The sequence below is a fragment of the Pelobates fuscus genome, chromosome 8 (genome assembly GCF_036172605.1).
Source record: "Pelobates fuscus isolate aPelFus1 chromosome 8, aPelFus1.pri, whole genome shotgun sequence".
In the NCBI taxonomy this organism is placed as follows: Eukaryota; Metazoa; Chordata; class Amphibia; order Anura; family Pelobatidae; genus Pelobates; species Pelobates fuscus.
Genome location: NC_086324.1, coordinates 32,264,082 through 32,284,590, shown reverse-complemented (window position 1 = coordinate 32,284,590; position 20,509 = coordinate 32,264,082). Strand labels below are relative to the sequence as shown.

General features: G+C 39.5%; 1 protein-coding gene across 1 annotated transcript in view; it reads left to right on the top strand.

Annotated features, from left to right (window-relative positions):
• LY75 (lymphocyte antigen 75) overlaps positions 1-18,063 on the top strand; it is a 176,616-nt gene extending 158,553 nt beyond the window's left edge. Inside the window, exons 60-68 of the mRNA XM_063429399.1 lie at positions 378-542; positions 5,003-5,125; positions 5,846-6,040; positions 6,347-6,570; positions 12,234-12,405; positions 15,006-15,164; positions 15,253-15,369; positions 15,830-15,997; positions 17,126-18,063. Coding sequence (XP_063285469.1) covers positions 378-542; positions 5,003-5,125; positions 5,846-6,040; positions 6,347-6,570; positions 12,234-12,405; positions 15,006-15,164; positions 15,253-15,369; positions 15,830-15,997; positions 17,126-17,304 — 1,502 coding nt within the window. The 3' untranslated portion in view covers positions 17,305-18,063. The remainder of the gene's footprint in view (positions 1-377; positions 543-5,002; positions 5,126-5,845; positions 6,041-6,346; positions 6,571-12,233; positions 12,406-15,005; positions 15,165-15,252; positions 15,370-15,829; positions 15,998-17,125) is intronic.
• The last annotated feature ends 2,446 nt before the right edge of the window (positions 18,064-20,509 follow it).

Sequence of the window (20,509 nt, the reverse complement as noted above, 5' to 3'; positions counted from 1 at the left end):
AATGAAACCTTGTTTCTATTCATTATCTTCTTTCTATGCTGACAGACAGCATGCCTTCCTACCTCCCTACCTCCCTACACTTCCCTTCCTTTTCCATTGCCTTTTTCCTCTTCCTGGCGTTTTTCTTTTCCTACCCAGCTCCATTCCAGATATGAGTAAATAAAGCGGTGTCTATGTCTAAACTAAGACCTCACAAAAATGTCTGTTAAAAATACGGAATATGTAAGCATAATTTTTTTAAGTATTTGGAAGTCACAGGTTAACATAATATTAAAAAATAGTGTAAATTACATTTTCATATTTAATGCTGTAAAGTGTATCTTAATACACCAGATTTCTAGGTGTAAAATGATCCTGGCGTTTCGTTGATTTCACAGATGATGAGGTAGAGCATCCAGTTGAAAACACGAAATCTTGTCCTCACCGAATCGGAGATGCCCCTTGGATCCCATTCCGAAACAGTTGCTATACATTTCTTGTATCACATAAAAGGTGGCTCTCCAGTGACACTCAGGAGTCTCGTCATGTTTGCAGGGCTTTACGTATGTTAATCACAATTTTTGTTTTGTTAAGTGGAGTTTGGGGGGTGGTGTGTTTTCTTTTGTTTGTTGTTGTTTTGTTTTGGTTTTTTAACAAACTAGTAAACTTGCTTAACTGATAAGTATAAGAAATGTTTAATCTCTTCTAATGAAATTCTTTGGTAACATTTACACGAATGCAATTGCTTGATTTCAGTTTAAACATATTGTGCATTTTGGTGGTGAAATTGCTATTTGATTATATATTGTAGTAGTTAAATTGCTAACCGTCAATGTACAGATAATGATACTTTGTGTGTGTGTGTATAGATATAGATAGATGTATTTAAGGCTGGACCTGTAGTTGTGGGAGGGGCATGGGTCCCTTATATAAGGGCTACTAATCTTCTCCCACTCTACCATTGTTGGTCTGGCGAGTGAGCCCTCCCACCACTCCCTTTCCTCACATCCCTCTCTAAGGTGGGCCCTTTTTATTACAGGCCTTCTGTCTCTGGCACACCACAACAGACTGGTGTCACTTTCTATTGTTATATAATATAAGTATCATCAGATTTTGCCCTGAATATATATATATATCTATATCTATCTATGGGGCAGAGATTGATCACCAGTTTAGTGCTTTAAAAATGCTGTAAATTCTGGGGGGCGGAGCTTACCAGCCGAGCAAGCCGGACGCTCATGGTGGGAGCTCCCGCATCTGCAGCCTTGATTCTGGGCTTTACGCCCGACCACCGGATCGTTCCGGCCGCGGACAACCATACTCGTCTCCAGGAGGGAATGCTGAGTCTGGAGACACCCGATTCGGGGCTCTCCGCCGCGGAACAGCCCTCAACACATCTCACGGCCTGCACGGGTGGGAGCCGTGGAGAGACGGCCGCTCTCCCGGTTCTCAGGCTGCAGAAGGGATACCCACACACTACTTCCCCCCCCCCCCTTTGGACCGGTGGGGGATATCCCGGTCCCCACCAGCACGAGAAACCACAAGCCACGACAGCATAGCAGACGCCACTGAGCTTCCGAGCAGAATGGAAACGGTGGCGTCCAAGATGGCGGAGGAGCTCAGCCTCACTACACGTGGCCGACTGCAACCACAACACAGCGAAGATAAGCAAACAGCAATAGGGAGAGAGAGGGCGAACCATGGTACCAGCAACACCTCTGCCACTCCACCCAAACACACCCAGGAGTTCTTTGACCAACTCTGCTCCAGTTTATGGTCACAACTCCGGCATAAGGCTCGGCCCTTTCAACAAGCAGTCCAAGCAATAGCTTCATGGGTCCGACCAGCTACCAGGCGGCAACTATGTACGTACCCACAGCGAGCCCCCAGGGCAGCCTCCAGAAGGGGACGAAGGCAGAGAGCAAAGCAACGAGTGGCGATGGACTGCCCCTCAGGCGCCAGCACTCTTCCTCTCAATCGACCACAAACGGCGGGGAAAACCCCGGGACAAGCGCCTGCACAGCCCCACCAAAGCCTCACTGCACACAGACAAGCTGCCAATCAAGCTCAAGCGACGGCTCACAGCCGGCATCATACAGCCGCTGCCAAGGAGATAAGCCTCGGACTGCTCACAGACCTATACCGAAAGCCTGCCGACTTCTGGTATCGGGTAAATGGGGACACTAGCAACAACATGGCAGTCTGACATGCCACTGTGCACGGTCAAATGACTAGCACCCCTGGTACAGTTCATGCTAACCTACCGAATATTGCGTTCACGTGAACACCCAAATCGACTTTGTAGTCCCTGTTATTGAACCTTGTTTATGGCATAATTGCAATATGTACAATTGAAAAAGTTTGCATTGTGATGAGTTAGGCCCTACATGTTCTATATCTCTCTGCTTATTCTAACTGAAATGTCTATGCTTGCGGATATGTCTGTCGATCTGCTGCTCCCTGATGGATAAACTTAACTAAGCTTACAGAAAGTTACTAATAACTGCTCCTGAAGCATATGGTTCTTAACTGCCTCCCCACCTAGCCTGTCTAGAACTAACCGCACTGATATTACTATGCACAGCTCAATCGAGGTATTATAGCCATTCTCAGGGTCAGTCAGCCAAGCCTCATGTAACTTTAGCAAGTTAATCACTTTTATTTACCTAAACGCTTACTGCTAGCCTGTTCAGCAAGTACTTGTATTACTGTATTATTTTATTACTAAACCTTCATGTCAGTTTTCATACTGCTCTTCCACGCTTTATATTGCCTCTTATACTGACATAACTGTTGATTAACCTTGAACCAAGCCTGAATTTAATACCAAAAAATGTGCAGATGTAACCTATGCCGATTAATGACCGGTACCTGCTGTTGTGGCCAGGGGTGTATTTGCCGCGAGGCAAACAAGGCATTTGCCTTGGGCGGCATTTTTCAGGGGGCGGCAAAAAAAGCCGCCCCCAAATGCCCAGGGCAAATGCCTTGTTAGCCTTGCGGCTAACAAGGCATGCTGGGCGGCCGGCGGGCTGCTGGGAAGTGCGGGTGGGTGGGCGGCCGGCGAGGGAGCACTTCCTCTGAGCTGTCTGCTCAGCTCCCTCGCGCGCCGCAGAGTGAGACTGGGAGCCGGAATATGACGTCATATTCCGGCTCCGCCTCCCAGCATCACTGTGCGGCGCGCGAGGGAGCTGAGCAGACAGCTCAGAGGAAGTGCTCCCTCGCCGGCCGCCCACCCACCTACCCGCACTTCCCAGCAGCCACTGGACCACCAGGGAGACAGATATCCCCCCCCCAGCTTTCCCAAAGGTAAGGAGGCTTGGGGGGGTTAAATTAAAAAAAAAAAAAAATGTATTAAATATGTGAGTGATTGAGTGTGTTTGTATGTCTGTGTATGTCTGTTAGTGTGTGTGTGTATGTCTGTTAGTGTGTGTGTGTGTGTGTGTGTGTGTATGTCTGTAAGTGTATGTCTGTAAGTGTGTGTATGTCTGTTAGTGGGTCTGTGTGTGTGTCTGTTAGTGTGTGTGTGTATGTCTGTATGTGTGTGTGTGTGTGTATGTCTGTATGTGTGTGTGTGTGTATGTCTGTATGTGTGTGGGTCTGTGTGTGTGTGTGTGTGTGTTAGTGTGTGTGTCTGTAAGTGTGTGTCTGTTAGACTGTGTGTGTGTCTGTTAGACTGTGTGTGTGTCTGCTAGTGAGTGTGTTTCTGTTACCTAGTGTATGCGTATTTGTCAGTGAATGTGTGTGTGTGTGTGTATTTAGAAGGCGGGACGGGGGAAGGGTTCGGTGGGGGTGGCGCGGGTGGGGGGGGAGGGTTGGGTGAGGGTGGCGTGGGTGGGAGGGGGGCGCCTGAGTTTTGTCCTGCCTAGGGCAGCACAAAACCAGGATACACCACTGGTTGTGGCAGTGCCGGAATGTTTGTTATCATTATGCACGCAAAAATAAAGAATTAAAAAAAAAAAATGCTGTAAATTCTTATTCCCAACCTTAGGTTTATTTAGTTTTTTTGCAGTTTTTTTGCATTTTTAAAAAAATATACATATACTCTCCTCTGAATCTCCGGTTTACTGCAAATCTAGAGCCTCTCTAGAGACTAAGAAATAGTTGGAGCTCTCAGCCAATCCTGACCTTTCGTGATATTGTTTGTCATGGAGTCACACATGCATATCCTATATATTACCACGACCGTGTTTTTTGTTTTGTTTTTTTTTATAAATATACTGTTCAGCAGTCTCAAGTTCTTTAAATGGACACTATAGTCACCAGAACAACCACAGCTTAATGTAGTTGTTCTGGTAAGTATAGTTGATCCCTGCAGGCATTTTGCAGTAAACACAACAGCTGATGACAACTAGAGGTGCTTCCTGGGGCAGTGCTGCACAGTGTATAGCACTGACGTTCAACGTGTCCATGCTCTGGAGACACTGAACTTTCACTATAGAGATGCACTGATTAAATGCATCTCTATGAGGCGATGCTGATTTGGCCCCCACCCCTCCTTGCTGAGATCATCAGAATTGATTATCTAAGCCAGTCCTAGCGTGTTTTCTAACATTCTAGGTTCAGGAATACATGTTCCTTTAAATTCATGAAAACTCGGTTCCATTTTCTTGTCGTTGCTGCAGGCTTTTTTTTTGTTTTTGTAATTATTTTTTTTTTTGTAATTTTTTTTTACTCCTTGTGTGGTTTTTATATTTAATTGTTCATGAATTAATCTAAATGATCTTTTTTCATAGTGAACACCATTGTTGATCATATTTAGACCAGGTTATAGTTTTGTAAGTTTTTTTAAATAAATAAAATGAAATGACTGTACTTTTTTCCATTTTCTTTCATTTTGTCAGATTACACATAAACGGATACAATTTCCCACTGTGGGAGAGTGTTCTGTTCTCTTACAATCCATAACATCCTATATATGTATAAAGTTTTTGTAACTATTGTTATCTAATAACGGTAACTACCTATAAAATTGCAAGACTATCTCTATTTTATATATTTTTTATTTCCCCCGATCTTATTTTAGATCCAGATGCATTTGTTTTGAGCATCCGAGATGAAGCTGAAAACATGTTTATATTTAATCAGCTCAATCCATTCCGTGATCTGGCAAAATTTGTCTGGTTAGGAATTACTTATGATAGGACAGGTAAGACCTTCAGAGCTTTGTCTTGATTTATTAAATGTGCTAAAAATGTGTTTGTTCGTTTTTTGTTTTTTTTCCTCTCTCTCTCGCTCTGTCTTACTATGGGTGATGTTGCGTTTCCAGACTCATTTAACCTACATCATTTTCTGGGGTAATAGCAGATTAGTAAGCAAACTTCACCATGCCTATACTTCTGTTTTGCCATACATATATATTTTAGGACCCGTTTAGTTCAGGTTTCATGGTAATGGACCCTTGACTAAATTCGAAGTACATTATTGGTTTTTAGTTTTTGTGTTCTGGTTTTGTACCGAATACTTTTTTTGTTTCTTGAGACTTTTTAATGCTCCAAAATCTTGTCTGCAACATAAAATGTGGAGTACTCTGAAAATTAACTTAATTCCTAACAAAATAAAAGAATATGAAAAATTTTCATAAGGGAGTGAACCGTGAAGAATTGCTGAGGTCTTGGACAATAATGGACAAAGCCGCGTGCCTACAGCAAATTCAGAGTACCTAATTTTTGCCAGTTTGGAGGTGAAATTTCTCAAGTAGTTAAACTTGCCATGAAAAAGGAACACAAATCTGCCATGTAAAATCTACCTGTGCCTGATATAACTTGCTTTGAGTCTTGTCGGATCCATAGCTCTAGTTTTACAGGTCTATTGTTTAGAATTGGTTGTTAATATCCTCTAGACTAACAATTTTCCCCCTACCTTACAGAAAAAAAACTGCACTGGCATGATCAAACCTTTGTGAAATATTCAAACTGGCGAATGGGAAGACCCGAAGTAGTCAATAATAGTTTTTACTCCGCTATGGGCCTTGATGGCTTCTGGGATGTTTACAAAAGTCCTAGCGGCTTTGAGATTATAAACCTTCAGCAACATTCCATTGTGGCTTGTAAAATAGAACTCGGTAGGTATTGAATCCTGTCTGTGTGTATTTTTTCTTTTCTTGACTGGTAGCTGTCCTTGATTACTGAAAACAGGTGATACTCCATGTATGACAGAGGGGCACGTAGCTACCTCACAGGCACACCACTAAAGTTTCTGCCGTGTTTTGGCACTGCTGGGATGTGAGTCTGTTGTCACTGGACTAGGCTTATTTATGGCCCGTCCAGCCTTCTAGGGCTCTGCTTGTTCCTCATGTGAAATCACTTGCTCTAATATGAATGTGACACTCGGTTGTAGGGATTTCAGCTCTATAATGTCTTGTTATTAGATGCTGCGGCACATTACAAGGAACCTTTGCCAGCGGTGATACACTATGAAGACATGCTCTACAATGTTGTGCAGAAGAAGTTGACCTGGAACGAAGCTGCACGTGAATGCAAACAAAATGGTGGTAACCTGGCAAGTGTTCACAGTGAGATACAGCAAGGTTTTCTGGAAAGTGTTCTGAGACAGGATGGGTTCCCACTTTGGATTGGGCTTTCAAGTCACGATGTAAGTATTAATGTCTAGATTGTTTTCCCTTTCTTATTTTGTGAATGAATCTCTTATAAATTTCACAAAGAAAATGTGGTGTTAATGTGTGGCTGCCTTAGTTTGCATCCTTTTTTTTAACTTATTTTTTATTTATTTTTATACTAAATGGCTATACAGTGTGTTTTAGCATTTGGTGTATTAAACGTTTAGCAGCAATCTTTTCAGGAGAAATTTTTTTGTGTGCCTTTAGTAATAAATGGTTTGAGAGGCACATCTCTACTTGCAGATTTTTTTATTGTTTACCACGGTCCTTTCAGTCAGTGTGTAATCGTTTTTGTTCCGGGATGGAATAAAATTTGTGTATGCGTTTTCTATATCACAAACACTGTAGTAAATGTTACTGCATATGTTTTAGTGTTTAAATGTTAAAATGCAAAGTTTCTAGAGAAATGTAATGGGCTATCTCTAACCATTATTGGGCAAAAAGTCAGTCCTTTGTAAAAAAATTCTGGCCTGCCTCATCAATTTACTTCTAGAACAAAATGTTCTTTTATATATATATATATAGCCCATAATATGTTGTGTATATAAGTCATTAAAAAAAGTTAATTCTGGAATAAAATAAAAATGTATGTTTTTTCCAGTAAATCCTGAATTTGGTTTGTGTATAACTTGGATACATACATTAGGCTGCTGTTTGGCACACTAACGTGGACCATTTTAACAGTTTTCACTTCTTATCCTCTTACCCAGTCCAGCATAGAACTCAGAGCTCCATCAGCTGTTCCATGGCCATTTGAAACATTCTGATTTTTAAACATACCCAGTCCAGCATAGAACTCAGAGCTCCATCAGCTGTTCCATGGCCATTTGAAACAGTCTGATTTTTAAACATACCCAGTCCAGCATAGAACTCAGAGCTCCATCAGCTGTTCCATGGCCATTTGAAACAGTCTGATTTTTAAACATACCCAGTCCAGCATAGAACTCAGAGCTCCATCAGCTGTTCCATGGCCATTTGAAACAGGTAGCCTTCTGGAAGACTGATTCCGCTCCCGCCCCATGGTCATTTCCTCATTAATAGATAGTCTCCCACACAACTTTCAATCTCCTGAAATGACAGGTGCAAACACTAATCAGCACACCCTTCCAATCTCTTAACCCTATAGAACACATACCCTCTCTCCCTACAAATAGATATATCACACACAAATATTATATACTTTTATTTAATTTTTGTTTTTCACAATTTTTGTTTCATTTTCATCTACACACCTCATACCACTAACATGAATCCAAATATAACCATACTGATATTCTTAATAACCCTTTTTTTTTTTTTTCAATCCAATTTTGTTCACACACCTCAAACTGGAACACAAATTATCATACACCATGGTATGCTCTGTTCCTGTAATCTGCTGAGTGCTGGTGGAGAGCTCTAAAAAATAGCCCTCCTACCCCCACCTCACAAAATTATAAAGTATCCCATTCACTATATGGCCAAACAAAAATAATGTCCAAATTCCTATTCCTTATGTTACTTGCCCTTGCAAATGATGTGCCTCTCTTTTGTGCACTGCAACATCCGTAGTTTACTCCCTAAACTGGATGCACTGCAAGCCTGGTGTTCCCATTACAAACCGAAAATCATTGTGCTCTCAGAATCTTGGTTAACGACTAAAATACCAGACACCGCCATTGCAATACAGGAGTATTCATGTTTTAGAAATGACAGAGCAAAGAGAGGAGGAGGCATTGTTATTTATGTTAATTCCATAAAGTTTACCCCCTTACAAAACTTTAGCCCTTCTGCCACCTTTGATTTCCTTTCTGGCACAATTGAGATCCCATGCAGAAAATCAATCATTGTTGCAGGAATCTACCGCCCACCTAGCTCCCCTGTGCATTCCCTTTCTGACATAGCCCATCTCCTTATAGAAATCATAGCTCAAAACCCTAAAAGTGAACTGTTGGTCTTTGGAGATTTTAATATTGATTGGCTGAATCCTAAAAATAATAGTTCTTGCACGCTGTTTAAGACTTTGCAGCTAATGCAATTAATCTCCTCCCCAACTCGCATAAACATTAAAAGCCATAACCATACCCTGCTCGATTGGATTCTCTCCACTTCTCCTGATAGAATCCAGGAGGCCGGTGTTCTCCCAAACACTTTCAGTGATCACTGTTTAGTGTACTGTGTGTGCAAAATAAAGGCTATTAAATCCTCTCCCAAGGTTAAAATAACTAGGTCCTTCAAAAAATTTAATCTTGAATACTTTCTAAAGGACATCAAGAACCTCCCATGGCACAGATTAACCCCTTAAGGAGCAAACTTCTGGAATAAAAGGGAATCATGACATGGCACACATGTCATGTGTCCTTAAGGGGTTAAACATTATTCCAGATCTAGACTGTGCTGTTGAATTCTTTCAGTCTGAACTCCTACAAATTTGGAATTTGCATGCCCCGCTGCGTAAGGTGAGGGTAAATGGAGCACATATGAACTGGATCACAGCTGACCTCATCCAAATGTACCAGTTTCGGGATTCTTTGTGGTCAAAGTGTAAGCGTACTGGCTCTATAAATGATCACTGTGCATATAGACAATGGCGAAATATATGCACAAAACAGACAAAATTGGCCAAGGCCCAATATTTCTATGACAATCTGAACAATAACATCTCAAACCCTAGAAACTTTTGGAAAGTCATAAATAAACTACAAACTCCCCCAATCCACTCACAACCCTCCACTGTCAACTTGGATAACCAAACCCTGCAACTTCCCTTAGATGTAGCAAATGCCTTTAACAATTATTTTGTCGGATGCTCTACTGCCCTGATTGCCAAGCTAATAAATGACACGCATCCTGAAACTACAAATGTGGATCAGGTCCCACTAAATTTGCAAAGTCCCAATATAGACAAGTTCATTTTTAGACCTGTACCTGTTAGTGTCATTGAAAAACATCTTAATAATCTAAAAATGAAAAACCAATCTGGACCTGATCAAATCCCAGCAATGCTGTTGAAGCTCAGTGCGCCGGCAATTGCTAAACCTGTCGCAACTCTAATTAACGAATCCTTGGTGTCTGGATACATACCCAAACTTTGGAAGACTGCGAGAGTAGTGCCTATCCATAAAAGTGGTGACACTACTTTGGTTTCTATGTCATTGCTCCTGGTATTGTCAAAAATCTTAGAAAAAAGTGTCCATACGCAACTATGTTAGTACTACCAACAATCAAACTATCTGACCCCTAATCAATCGGGCTTTCGCCAGAATCACTCCACTACAACTGCCCTCTTAAAAGTTTGCAATGACATCCAAACTGGCATGGAACAAGGAGACCTAACTAGAGCTATTTTCCTTGATTTTGCTAAGGCCTTTGACACAGTAGACCACGATATTCTACTGCACAAACTCAAAAACTCTGGTATTGGTGATCATTCGCTAAACTGGTTTCAATCATATGTATCAGATCGCTTGCAATATGTGTCCATTTCTGACAGCGACTCCCTCCCTCTCCCAGTCACGTGTGGTGTTCCCCAAGGTTCCATTCTCGGCCCCCTACTATTTACATTATTTATAAATGATCTGCCTAATGTCTGCAAATCCTTAAACATACACATGTAATGCAGATGACACAGCAATCTATGCGAGCAATTCCGATCTACCGCAACTTGAGGCTGTGCTCCAAGACCAGTTTACAGAGGTAGAAAAGTGGATCGCAAAAAACAAGCTCTTCCTGAACACTGACAAAACTGTCACAATGCATTAATCTCACAAATTTGGGGATGTTACTCTTCTTGTCAGAATAAAGTTTACAACATAGTCATATTTCTTTGTTTTATATATATATATTTTTAAAATTAGGTGGGGCACCATATATATATATGCGCTTTCATTACCAATATATTCTACTTTTTACGTGGCGGATATACGATTTTGTGACTGTTCACCTTTACGTAATTCATGTATATGTTGGTGTGTGCTAATGCTCATTTTGTTTTGATTACTTTAAAGATATTGTTGTAAATGGTGTTTGACCTTGTAATAAATAAAGAATTAAAAAAAAAAAAAAAACTGTTACAATGATCTTTGGAACAGTACCTAAATTACACAATTCCCACCTATCCATCAAAACAAAGTCAAATGGCACACTGACCGCAGTCCAACCTTTCAAATACTTGGGTATGATGTTAGACCCCAATCTATCTTTCGGCCTGCACATAGAAAAACTTGCATCTAAACTTTATCCAAAACTAGGTGCCCTGTACAGAAACAAATCCTGCCTAAGCCCTACAGTAAAGGAAAAGATTGTACAGCAAATGCTGATGCCAATCATTGATTATGGGGATGTAGTATATGCATCTGCATCTCAATCCCACATTAATAAACTCAACACATTGTATAACTCGTTCTGCCGATTTGTGCTACAATGTAATTACAGGAGCCACCATTGTGACATGCTAAAAGAACTAAACTGGCTGTCGCTGGAATCCAGACGCACCCTTCGTCTTTCCAGCCTTGTGTTTAACCCCTTAAGGACACATGACGTGTGTGACACGTCATGATTCCCTTTTATTCCAGAAGTTTGGTCCTTAAGGGGTTAAGAGCTTTTCTGGGAAACTCCCACCCTACCTGAACACAATGCTTTCCCCAGCTGTTCCTACTTCCTATAACCTCCGATCCAGTACCAACACTTTACTTAGTCTACCCCAATACAAAAAGAAAGCAGCCCGATCCTCCTTCTCCTACAGAGCACCGCAATTATGGAACGACCTCCCACACACTTTAAAATCTTCCCCAAGCCTAAAGTCCTTTAAGAAATCCCTCTCTACATACCTCAAAACAGAATGCACCTGTCATGGTTGATTATATATTTCCTACCTGCTCTATGTTACGTTTTGTATATATTGTGTATTAATATTGTTTTTATATTTTATTGTACCATAATGTATCAATGCAATGATTTGTGGACCCAGGACATACTTGAAAACGAGAGAAATCTCAATGTATCTTTCCTGGTAAAATATTTTATAAATAAATAAATTTATCCCATGGGCACGGCTCCTGCCTCCACTACTTCAGTTGGAGAGTTTGGAAACTCCTTAGAAGGACTTTGTTATGGGAGCTAAGCAATTTAATACAGGGCTAGCTCAATGGCTGAGAGTGTCAGCTGATTGCTGTCACAACCAATGAGCCAAGCCTTGCCCCACCAGATTAGCTCATTAGATGGAAGTTCTCTGTCTGAAGTAGTGGAAGCGTGGAGAGGCACCCAGTGAGGTAAGAAGTTAAGCCATTCTAAAATGCTATAGTGGTTATGGTGCTTGGAGTTTCCTTTAATCCATAAAACTACTTGAAACTCCAGGAATTATCTTAACAAACTATGGTACAGATACATAAAAGCTGAAAATGTTATGTTTTGACCAACATAATTTATTGAAGTATGCCATTGAGAGGGAGATTTATAAACTGAGCAGAATCTTTTCGGTATTCGTTTCAAAATCACAAGTGACTTCCTGTAGAATACTTTTAAACTTGCATTTCCTTTGTGGGATGCTTTTCTTTTGATTACTATTGGTCTGGGTCATAGAGTGGTGAATGAGTGAGGTCTGTGATTTTATTTAACATGGTATAAAAGGATATGTGATTATGGTTTTTGTGTTCAATAGGGCAAGCCATCCAGCTACGAGTGGTCAGATGGAAGTCCATATGACTATATCCAAAAGGAATTTACACAATTAGAACCTACAGGAAACTGTGTTTTTATGGATACAAAGGGTTTCTGGCGAACTAAGAACTGTACAGACTTCACAGAGGGTGCAGTATGTTTCAAACCAGCAGGTGAGTTGTGAATGTTTATCTAGCGTTCATATGTGTCCCAGTGCTGCGTAAGGTTAGTAAGAGTTAAGTCCTGCTATTTCAGGTGCCAACATTAACAAAGTGTAACTCCTACTAATCATGGGAAGATCAGGGACATGTACATCCTGGTTCTTCCCCTAGATTTGGACCCCCAGACTGCATGGTTCGTTATGGAAATAATAGAACAGATAATGTCATCATGTATGGGATAGTGTGTGTACATTACATTTCCTGCTCTGCATCCTCTATTTTCAATCAGGTGAGGAACTGGTTCAGAACTTCGTAAATCCTAATTGGCCCAGATCGTTTGGGACTTTACCAATTGGGCATCACTTCCTTATCATACTTGGGTTTTTGTATGGTTTCCCACTTGAGATCCTATAAAAAAGCCAGAATGTCTGCATGCATGCACACAAACCCTGTCGCTGTCAATGAAATGCTCTTACTTGACCATGTCCCAACTATTCTAAGATGAACAGAACTGCTTGCCAGTGAATGGAACCCCCACAAGTATAGCTACAATGCGCATGTTTCAGGTGCTTAAAAATCTAATGAACCACTCCAAACACTCCCAATAGAACTCCCCAAACAATTTTTCGCCTCCCTCAAGACTATCTTATATTCATTTATCTGGTCCAACACACACCCACGCCTGGCGAACTCCATCCTCAACACACAACGAGAGCTGGGAGAGGTAGGCCTACTAGACATAGACATATACCACAAAGCCATTCACCTAGCTAGGATTTACGAATGGACAAAAGCCCAATCGACCCAACAATGGGTGACTATAGAAGAATCCTCCTTGAAAATTCCCATCCAAACTCTCCCGTGGCACAAATCGGGTTTAAAGGGACACTATAGTCACCAGTGCAACTACATGTATTCCTTACCCTATATTGTTAACACCACCATCTAGCCCCCCTGGGCCCTTCATGCCTCCATAAATATAGTAAAAATCTTACTGTATTCAAGCCAGAAGCTGTAAATCTGCATGCTGTTAGACTCCGAAAAAAAAACAGTCTGCTGGCATGTGGTAGCCTGATCCAATCACAGTGCTTCCCCATAGGATTGGCTGAGACTGACAAAGAGGCAGATCAGGGGCAGAGCCAGCATGATTCAAACACAGCCCTGGCCAATCAGCATCTCCTCATAGAGATGAATTGAATCAATGAATCTCTATGAGGGAGGAGACACTGAATCACAGGATGCTATGCACAGTGCTGTCCTGTGCTCTGCTAACAGCAGATCTGAGTGGATTGAGGCGTTTTATGCCTCAATCAACTCGAAAGTCCCTCTGGTGGCAGTCTGAGTGACTGCAACTGGAGGTGTTCCTAGCTTTCAATGTAAACACTGTATTTTCTCGGAAATTACAGTGTTTACATGAGAGAGGCTGCAGGGAGCTATAGTTCTCCCCTGAAGAACGTCATTAAGCTGAAGTTGTTCAGGTGACTATAGTGTCCCTTTAACATTCTTAGAACACACAAAGCATCCAACTATAGCACCCACACTTAGAGTATGGACAAAGCTAACACGATCCAGAAACCTCGCTCCCTACCTCTCTCCACTATACCCTCTCTCTCATAACCCCCTTTTCCTGGGGGGACCCGCTAGGAATCTATTTAAACAACATCACAAAGATCCATACCTAAAGCTGGGGGATACAACTAAAGGCCACACTTTGATACCACTAAAAGATGTTATCCCCACGGCTACACCCACGGGAATACAACAACTACAATATACACAACTCTCTCACTTCTTCTATGGCACGAAATTACTACCAGAAAGGGGGAGAGAGAACCCATGCAATACGAGCAACTATGGCTCTCGCACCCACTGAAAAATAAACTACTTTCCACATTATATACTCAAATTCAACAAGTCCAGTCACAGGGTATTCCTCACTACGCACATAAGTGGGCGGGGGAAGTAGGTCTGGATATAACAAATATTTGTGGAAATACACAAGGCATCCTCGTCAACATCAATACAGGAAAGTAATTACAAACGGACAAGAAAACGGACAAGAAAACGAATGCCCCCTTAAATGGAAATCCCATCCAATAGGGAATGGATACATAGAGTAGAAGGGATAAAACAGATGGAGGAAATAACACATGCTATCTCAAAACAACTTCCACACCTACACTAGAATATGGGAACCATTGAACAATTTTCATTAGGCTAAAACATCATTAGCATGTGGGTCAAATTCAGGGCGCAGTCTGTATAATATGCCCATAGTCGGTCAGCCTGCAAGATTGCCGGGTAACCAGGGTCCGCACGTGCCAGTTACGTGGTTCGCACCTGTGATGCTGCTGCTGGGGGGTATGCGTTTGCTTAAGAGATGAGAGTTAGAGATTAGCATAGAGTATGTGTTTTCTTATAGCTGCATTCTATGAGCTTCCTTCCTGCACCACCTCCATAAGATACATGGCGTTTGGGAGGTATGACTGTTTTACTGTATCTGTTGATAAGATTCTGTAATTCGGGCCATCGTAAGTGTCCGCAGCATGCCCAATGGGCTCTTGATCCGGCCCTGGTAAAAGGTAACACTTTTTTGTTTTGTATTTTAACAGCCCCGCTGAAATTGGATACGGATTATCCTGTTTGCCCTTACACACCTAAAAATACACAGTGGATTCTGCAAAATGATTTCTGTTATGCATTTGATGCAAAAATGTATAACTTTTCTCTTTTCACCAAAGAGGAAGCCGCCAAGCTGTGTCATAATTTGGGTACGTTACACACAATAAAAAAAAAAAAGAAATACAAGACTGATTTAAATCTGTTCAAACTTAAACTTTTTTTTTTGTTTTTTTATAGATCCTACATCTACTTTACTGACAATATACAATGCTGAAGAAAATAATTTTGTTACCAAGTATTTGAAAGCGGATCCTTTCATCACCAGAAGAATTTGGCTTGGATTAAACCTTACATGTAAGAATTACCATACTTGATCAGAATATTCTATGTTTTTTATTTACCTGAATGGTGAGAATTCTGCCTTTGTATTTATAGTCCTAAAAAGACAGGGACAACTCATCCTTTTCTTGTTCTGCAGTTGGTTAAAAGTGGAATAATTTGTTTGTCTAATAATTAGATCAATAACTCAGGATATGAAGAATATATATATAATATTTTTATAACAGACACAAAATTTTAATTTCCACAGGAATAATTTGAAAATGACACGTGCTTTATAGAAAACCAGTAACATAACGTGTGTGTGTGTGTGTGTGTATGTATGTATGTATATGTATATGTATATGTATATACACACGACTTAAGGACAGATGTGCATTAACAAGCTATGTTTCTGTGTTCCTAAAAAAAACATGCATTTGATCATTTTTTTTTTTTTTTTTTTTTAAATGTTCTGTTAATGTTTTTCCTTTAGCGAAGGACGTAAAATCTCAGGGCAGTGCCCAAACGGCCTTTACTAACTGGAACAATGAAAAAAATGAAGCTGATGGTCAGTGTGCAGTTCTCCTACCAACGGATGGGACGTGGCACAAGGTTTCTTGCGAATCAGGCGAAGCCAGAGTTGTCTGTAAAGCACCTCTCAGTAAGTTCAGATGGAAAGCATTATAAAAACACAGTAAATTTAATAGCCTGCTGGTTAAATTAAGGGCAATCTAACTAAAACAAAATACTTTCTGGGACACTTTCTGCCTAGTTCTTTGGGTTTTTGTACCATGTAAACCAATATGTGGTTATGGGCTTGTTTGAGTGACGACCATGCTAGTGATTACATCATAGTGTATTATTACCTGTAGCACACTGGGTTTGATCCAGAGTTTCCAGGTATATTTGCTAATTCCAGGTCATTTCTTGTCTGGTATATCCTATTTCAACAGTTTTCTCTGTTCCTAACTGTTGTTTGACACATGTTCCACCTATCTAAAGTACTGATTATCTGGTTTCGGTGGGTCTGCCATCTCTCCGTTCCCAACTGATGGAATGATGGGGGGGGGGAGGGAGAGAAAGTCTAAATAACTAGAACAGTTTGGAATTATTCAGTGACCAAAAAAATAAAGAAAAGGTCCAACAATTAAAGGGAAACTATAGGCACCAAAACACCATAATGAAGCGGTTTTGGTATATAGATCATGCCTCTGCAATCTTACTGCTCAATTGTCTGTCATTTAGGAGTTAAATCACTTTGTTTATGCAGCACTAGTCACATCTTCCTGCATGTGACTTTAACAGCCTTCCTAAACACTTGCTGCAAAAAGAACCTAGAAAGTTTAGGTTCCTGTATTGCACAGTCTGTTTAATCTAGAATTTTGTATTTCCTGTTCTGTTAAGAGCCTTATAGACCCTGCAGAAGCCTTCTGTGTGTGATTCAATTTACAGGTGCTAAAAACATTTTAAACAGAGTTAACATATGTTTGAAAATTAAACCATTTCCCCCCCATGCAGGCTGTGAGTCACTGTCATGGGAGGTGTGGCTAGGGCTGCATAAAAGGAAACAAAAATATTTCAACTCCTAAATGGCAGATAATTGAGCAGTGAGCGAGCAGGGGCATGATACAAACACCAAAACTGCTACAGTTAGCTAAATGAATCTGTGAATCTTAGAAAGATACAAGCTGAGCTGAGAAAGTTATGCATCCTGTACCTATTAGACTAATTAGTACATGCGTAGGTCTATTTATTTTGCCGCCTAATCGATTAATTTTCTTTATTCCAGGAACAAACAGAAAAGGGTTGGCTATTGCATTAGCTGCCGTTGTGATCTTCTTTCTTGTCCTCGCCCTGGCCGTTTACTGCTACAAAAAACGGAGCCCATCATTTTTTTCTTCAGTTCGTTATAAACGTGCAGAGGAAGACTTTGACAAACCGGCCGGCTGGGACGTGGAACTTTTATAGTTGACGTACATGCTTGCACAGTGAAAATTCTTGTTGTTTTTTTGTACAACTGAAATCTGAATATGTTTTAATTATTTTTTTTTATTTGCAAACATAATTTTCCCTGAGATTTAGCTACACTTTAAGAGATCCTTTTCAGAACTTAAAATCTTCTGATGTCAGTCTTTCCCAGCCAACTTAATTGTTTTGGTACAATTTCATATTTGTGACATTCTATTCGTTTGTAAAATGTGAAATGCATGATACGTCTGTGGGTCAGAAAAGCCTTGTATGATCTAGCAAGAGACCCTGGTGTTTTTGGGAAGGGAGAACTTGATATATATATATATATATTTATTTTTTTTTGTCCTCGCGTTTACTGCTGCAGTTTAGTATAGACACCGCTAAGAAATTGCGCAGCACAAGTGCAACAGAAAATTGCTTCCCTCCCATTTTCCAAAAATAAGTGTTATTTGAAATTTACTGTGTTGAACAAAGTAAAAAAAAAAAAAAAAAGATTTTGCATATTCATAGAGCCAAAACAGGATGTGGGATTTCCAAATAGGATATACTATTAAGTTGGCTGCAGTTAATTTTTTTTTTTTTTTTTTTTTACAAATAGTTTTAATTTTATATTTGCACATGGATGTATTTGAAAATACAAACTGGTAAATAAACGGCATATTTATTTTTTATTAAGACTGTACATAGAGCAAAGACACATTGCCGTTAATTTACGATTATAATTTTTTTTTGTATTTGCAATGTTTGGGGGTTTGTTTTTTTGGGGGGGTGGGCGGGGGTGGTGGGTTCCTGACAATTGCTGAAGAATAACACTCTTGCTATAAAGTATCTTCTTTTTAAATGACTCTAAATACTATTAGGACAGCGTTAACCCTCCACTGTGTAAATTGTTTGATGGTATTTTGTTTTTTATTGAATAACTTGTGCAACCAAAATACTACTGAATACTCAAACTGTACCTTTACCACTCCTTAGATTGAATATCAGTACACACCTTCAGTATACTTGATGAACTATATGAGTGCATTTTGAAGGTGTTTAATGAGCTTGATAATATTTAGTTTTGTTATTGCTGTTTGTCATTGTGATCTGTGTGAAAGAAAATTCACCTGAATATGAAGAAAAAAATCCGCCCCAAACAAGTGTATATTTAACCCCTTAAGGACACATGATGGAAATATTCCATCATGGTTCCCTTTTATTCCAGAAGTTGTGTCCTTAAGGGGTTAATTTGCTAAAGATTACATGTCCAAACTTTTTAAAATTAAATAAATAAAAAAAAAAAGAGTAGTTTTACATTAAAAATAAATTGCGAAACACAAGGTGTTAACAGTAAAGACCCTGTGTTAATGTACAATGTCTCGCTTAATTGACATTTATAGATGTATACATTGCTACATTAATTAAATGAGTGGAGCATTGCATTTAAGGATTGTTTAAATGTTTGATTGCATCATTGATCCTTACAGGGTCTCTCCAGATGGAATTAGAGTCCCAGTTTTATTCTGTTTTATAAAGATAATGCGTTAAAAATAGGGAAAAAAAGAGGGAAATTAATACCCAAGATTTTCCTCACACTATTAGGTGACCGAAACTTTACAGCCATTTTTCTTCTCGTCTTGGGCGCAATGAGCCCAGGAGCAGTTTGGTACTTGGCAGACGTTTAATTCACATTAAGAGATGAATGAAACTACTGCACAAGGTTTTGGAATCTGTATGTGACTTTAATCAACTTGCTGTGTAACATAATTCTTTTTCTTGTATTTCTTCTTTACGTGGGTGGAGCTAGTTGCGTCCTAATGAACCTACATCTATGACACAAATTTTCTTACATTTGCTTTTCAAAATAAAGATTTCTTAATTTTCTAGTAAGGTACAATGGGCATGGTTTTTAAATGATATTTATCTGTATAATTTTTCTGGTACAAACTAGGTCAGATTATATAGTCTATAAAGCAATACCTTGTCATTTTTGCATAACCCATACACATAAATTCACCATTTGTATTTTTTTTTTCTCGGTTATAAAAAAAAAAATCCTTTTTCGAAAATGACATCATATTTGTGACGCATACTGTATCACACCTTCTTAACTTACCTCTTTTTTGTTCTAATGTTTGACTGAGTCTCGTTGCTTCTTGGAGCCACAAGATCGTTTAAATTTTAGCACAAAAAGCACTTTAATACATTTTTAAATATAATACCCTTAACCTCTGTAAAACTTAAATACACAAATGCAGATAGACCTTTAGTAAATGCTGATTAATAAAAAGGAAATCTTCGCATATTATCAAAAAGAATAATCTATTATAGCATCCTGACAATAATCTGATTTAAGTCTGCTGCCGTCTCCGCTACAAAATAAAGCTGGATGTTTGTATATAGGGCATCTTAGTTTTACAGTGTTTATTTTTTTTATTTTTTTTCTGGGGAAGAGGGGATTTGAAAATAGGGATCTAAATGCAGGACGTTCCTAAGAACTCTTGTATAAAGTTGGTCTAAATCCTATTTTACAGTAAATTAGGCAGCCCCTAAAGGCGTACCCCCCAACAAGTATCAGCCCTGCAAGTGTCATTCTCATTTTGGATGTGAGGGTGTGTATTTTGGGGATTTTTTTTTTTGTTTTTGATTCTTGAGATGGAGGTTTTTATACTGATACTGGCCAATCAATGCACGTCTAATGGGAGACATCAAAAAGTCTGTTTTTTTAAAAGGTAGTGGCACTGAAATCTTTAATTCCTTCCGATTCATTTTTTTTCTAACTTTTTCCTGCAGATTTTTGTTTGTTCCAATAATGCATATGCTTTATGTTAAGATGTGATTAATTTGTACAGTTCTGTGGACTATAGCCATGTGTGAATTCAGGTGATGCTTGCAATATTAACAGCGGTGCCTTTTAAATCCCTCAGGAATGGAAGAACATACTTCATACATGAAATTAATTGACTTCTTTATTTAATATTGGGCTTTGCAAATAACTGAACTCGTGAGTTTGAGCACTGGTTTTGCACTATTTGTATGACTTTTTTTTTTTTTCCTTTATATTTTCTCTAAAAAAAACTACTGATTTATTTTTTTTCACATGTGAATAGCAGACATTAATTGTGTTAAATTTGCATGAAGTGTGATACATTATATTTTTTTTCTCTAAATTTTCTATGAGTATTTTTGTGATGTTTATAAAAACGTAGATACAGATCCT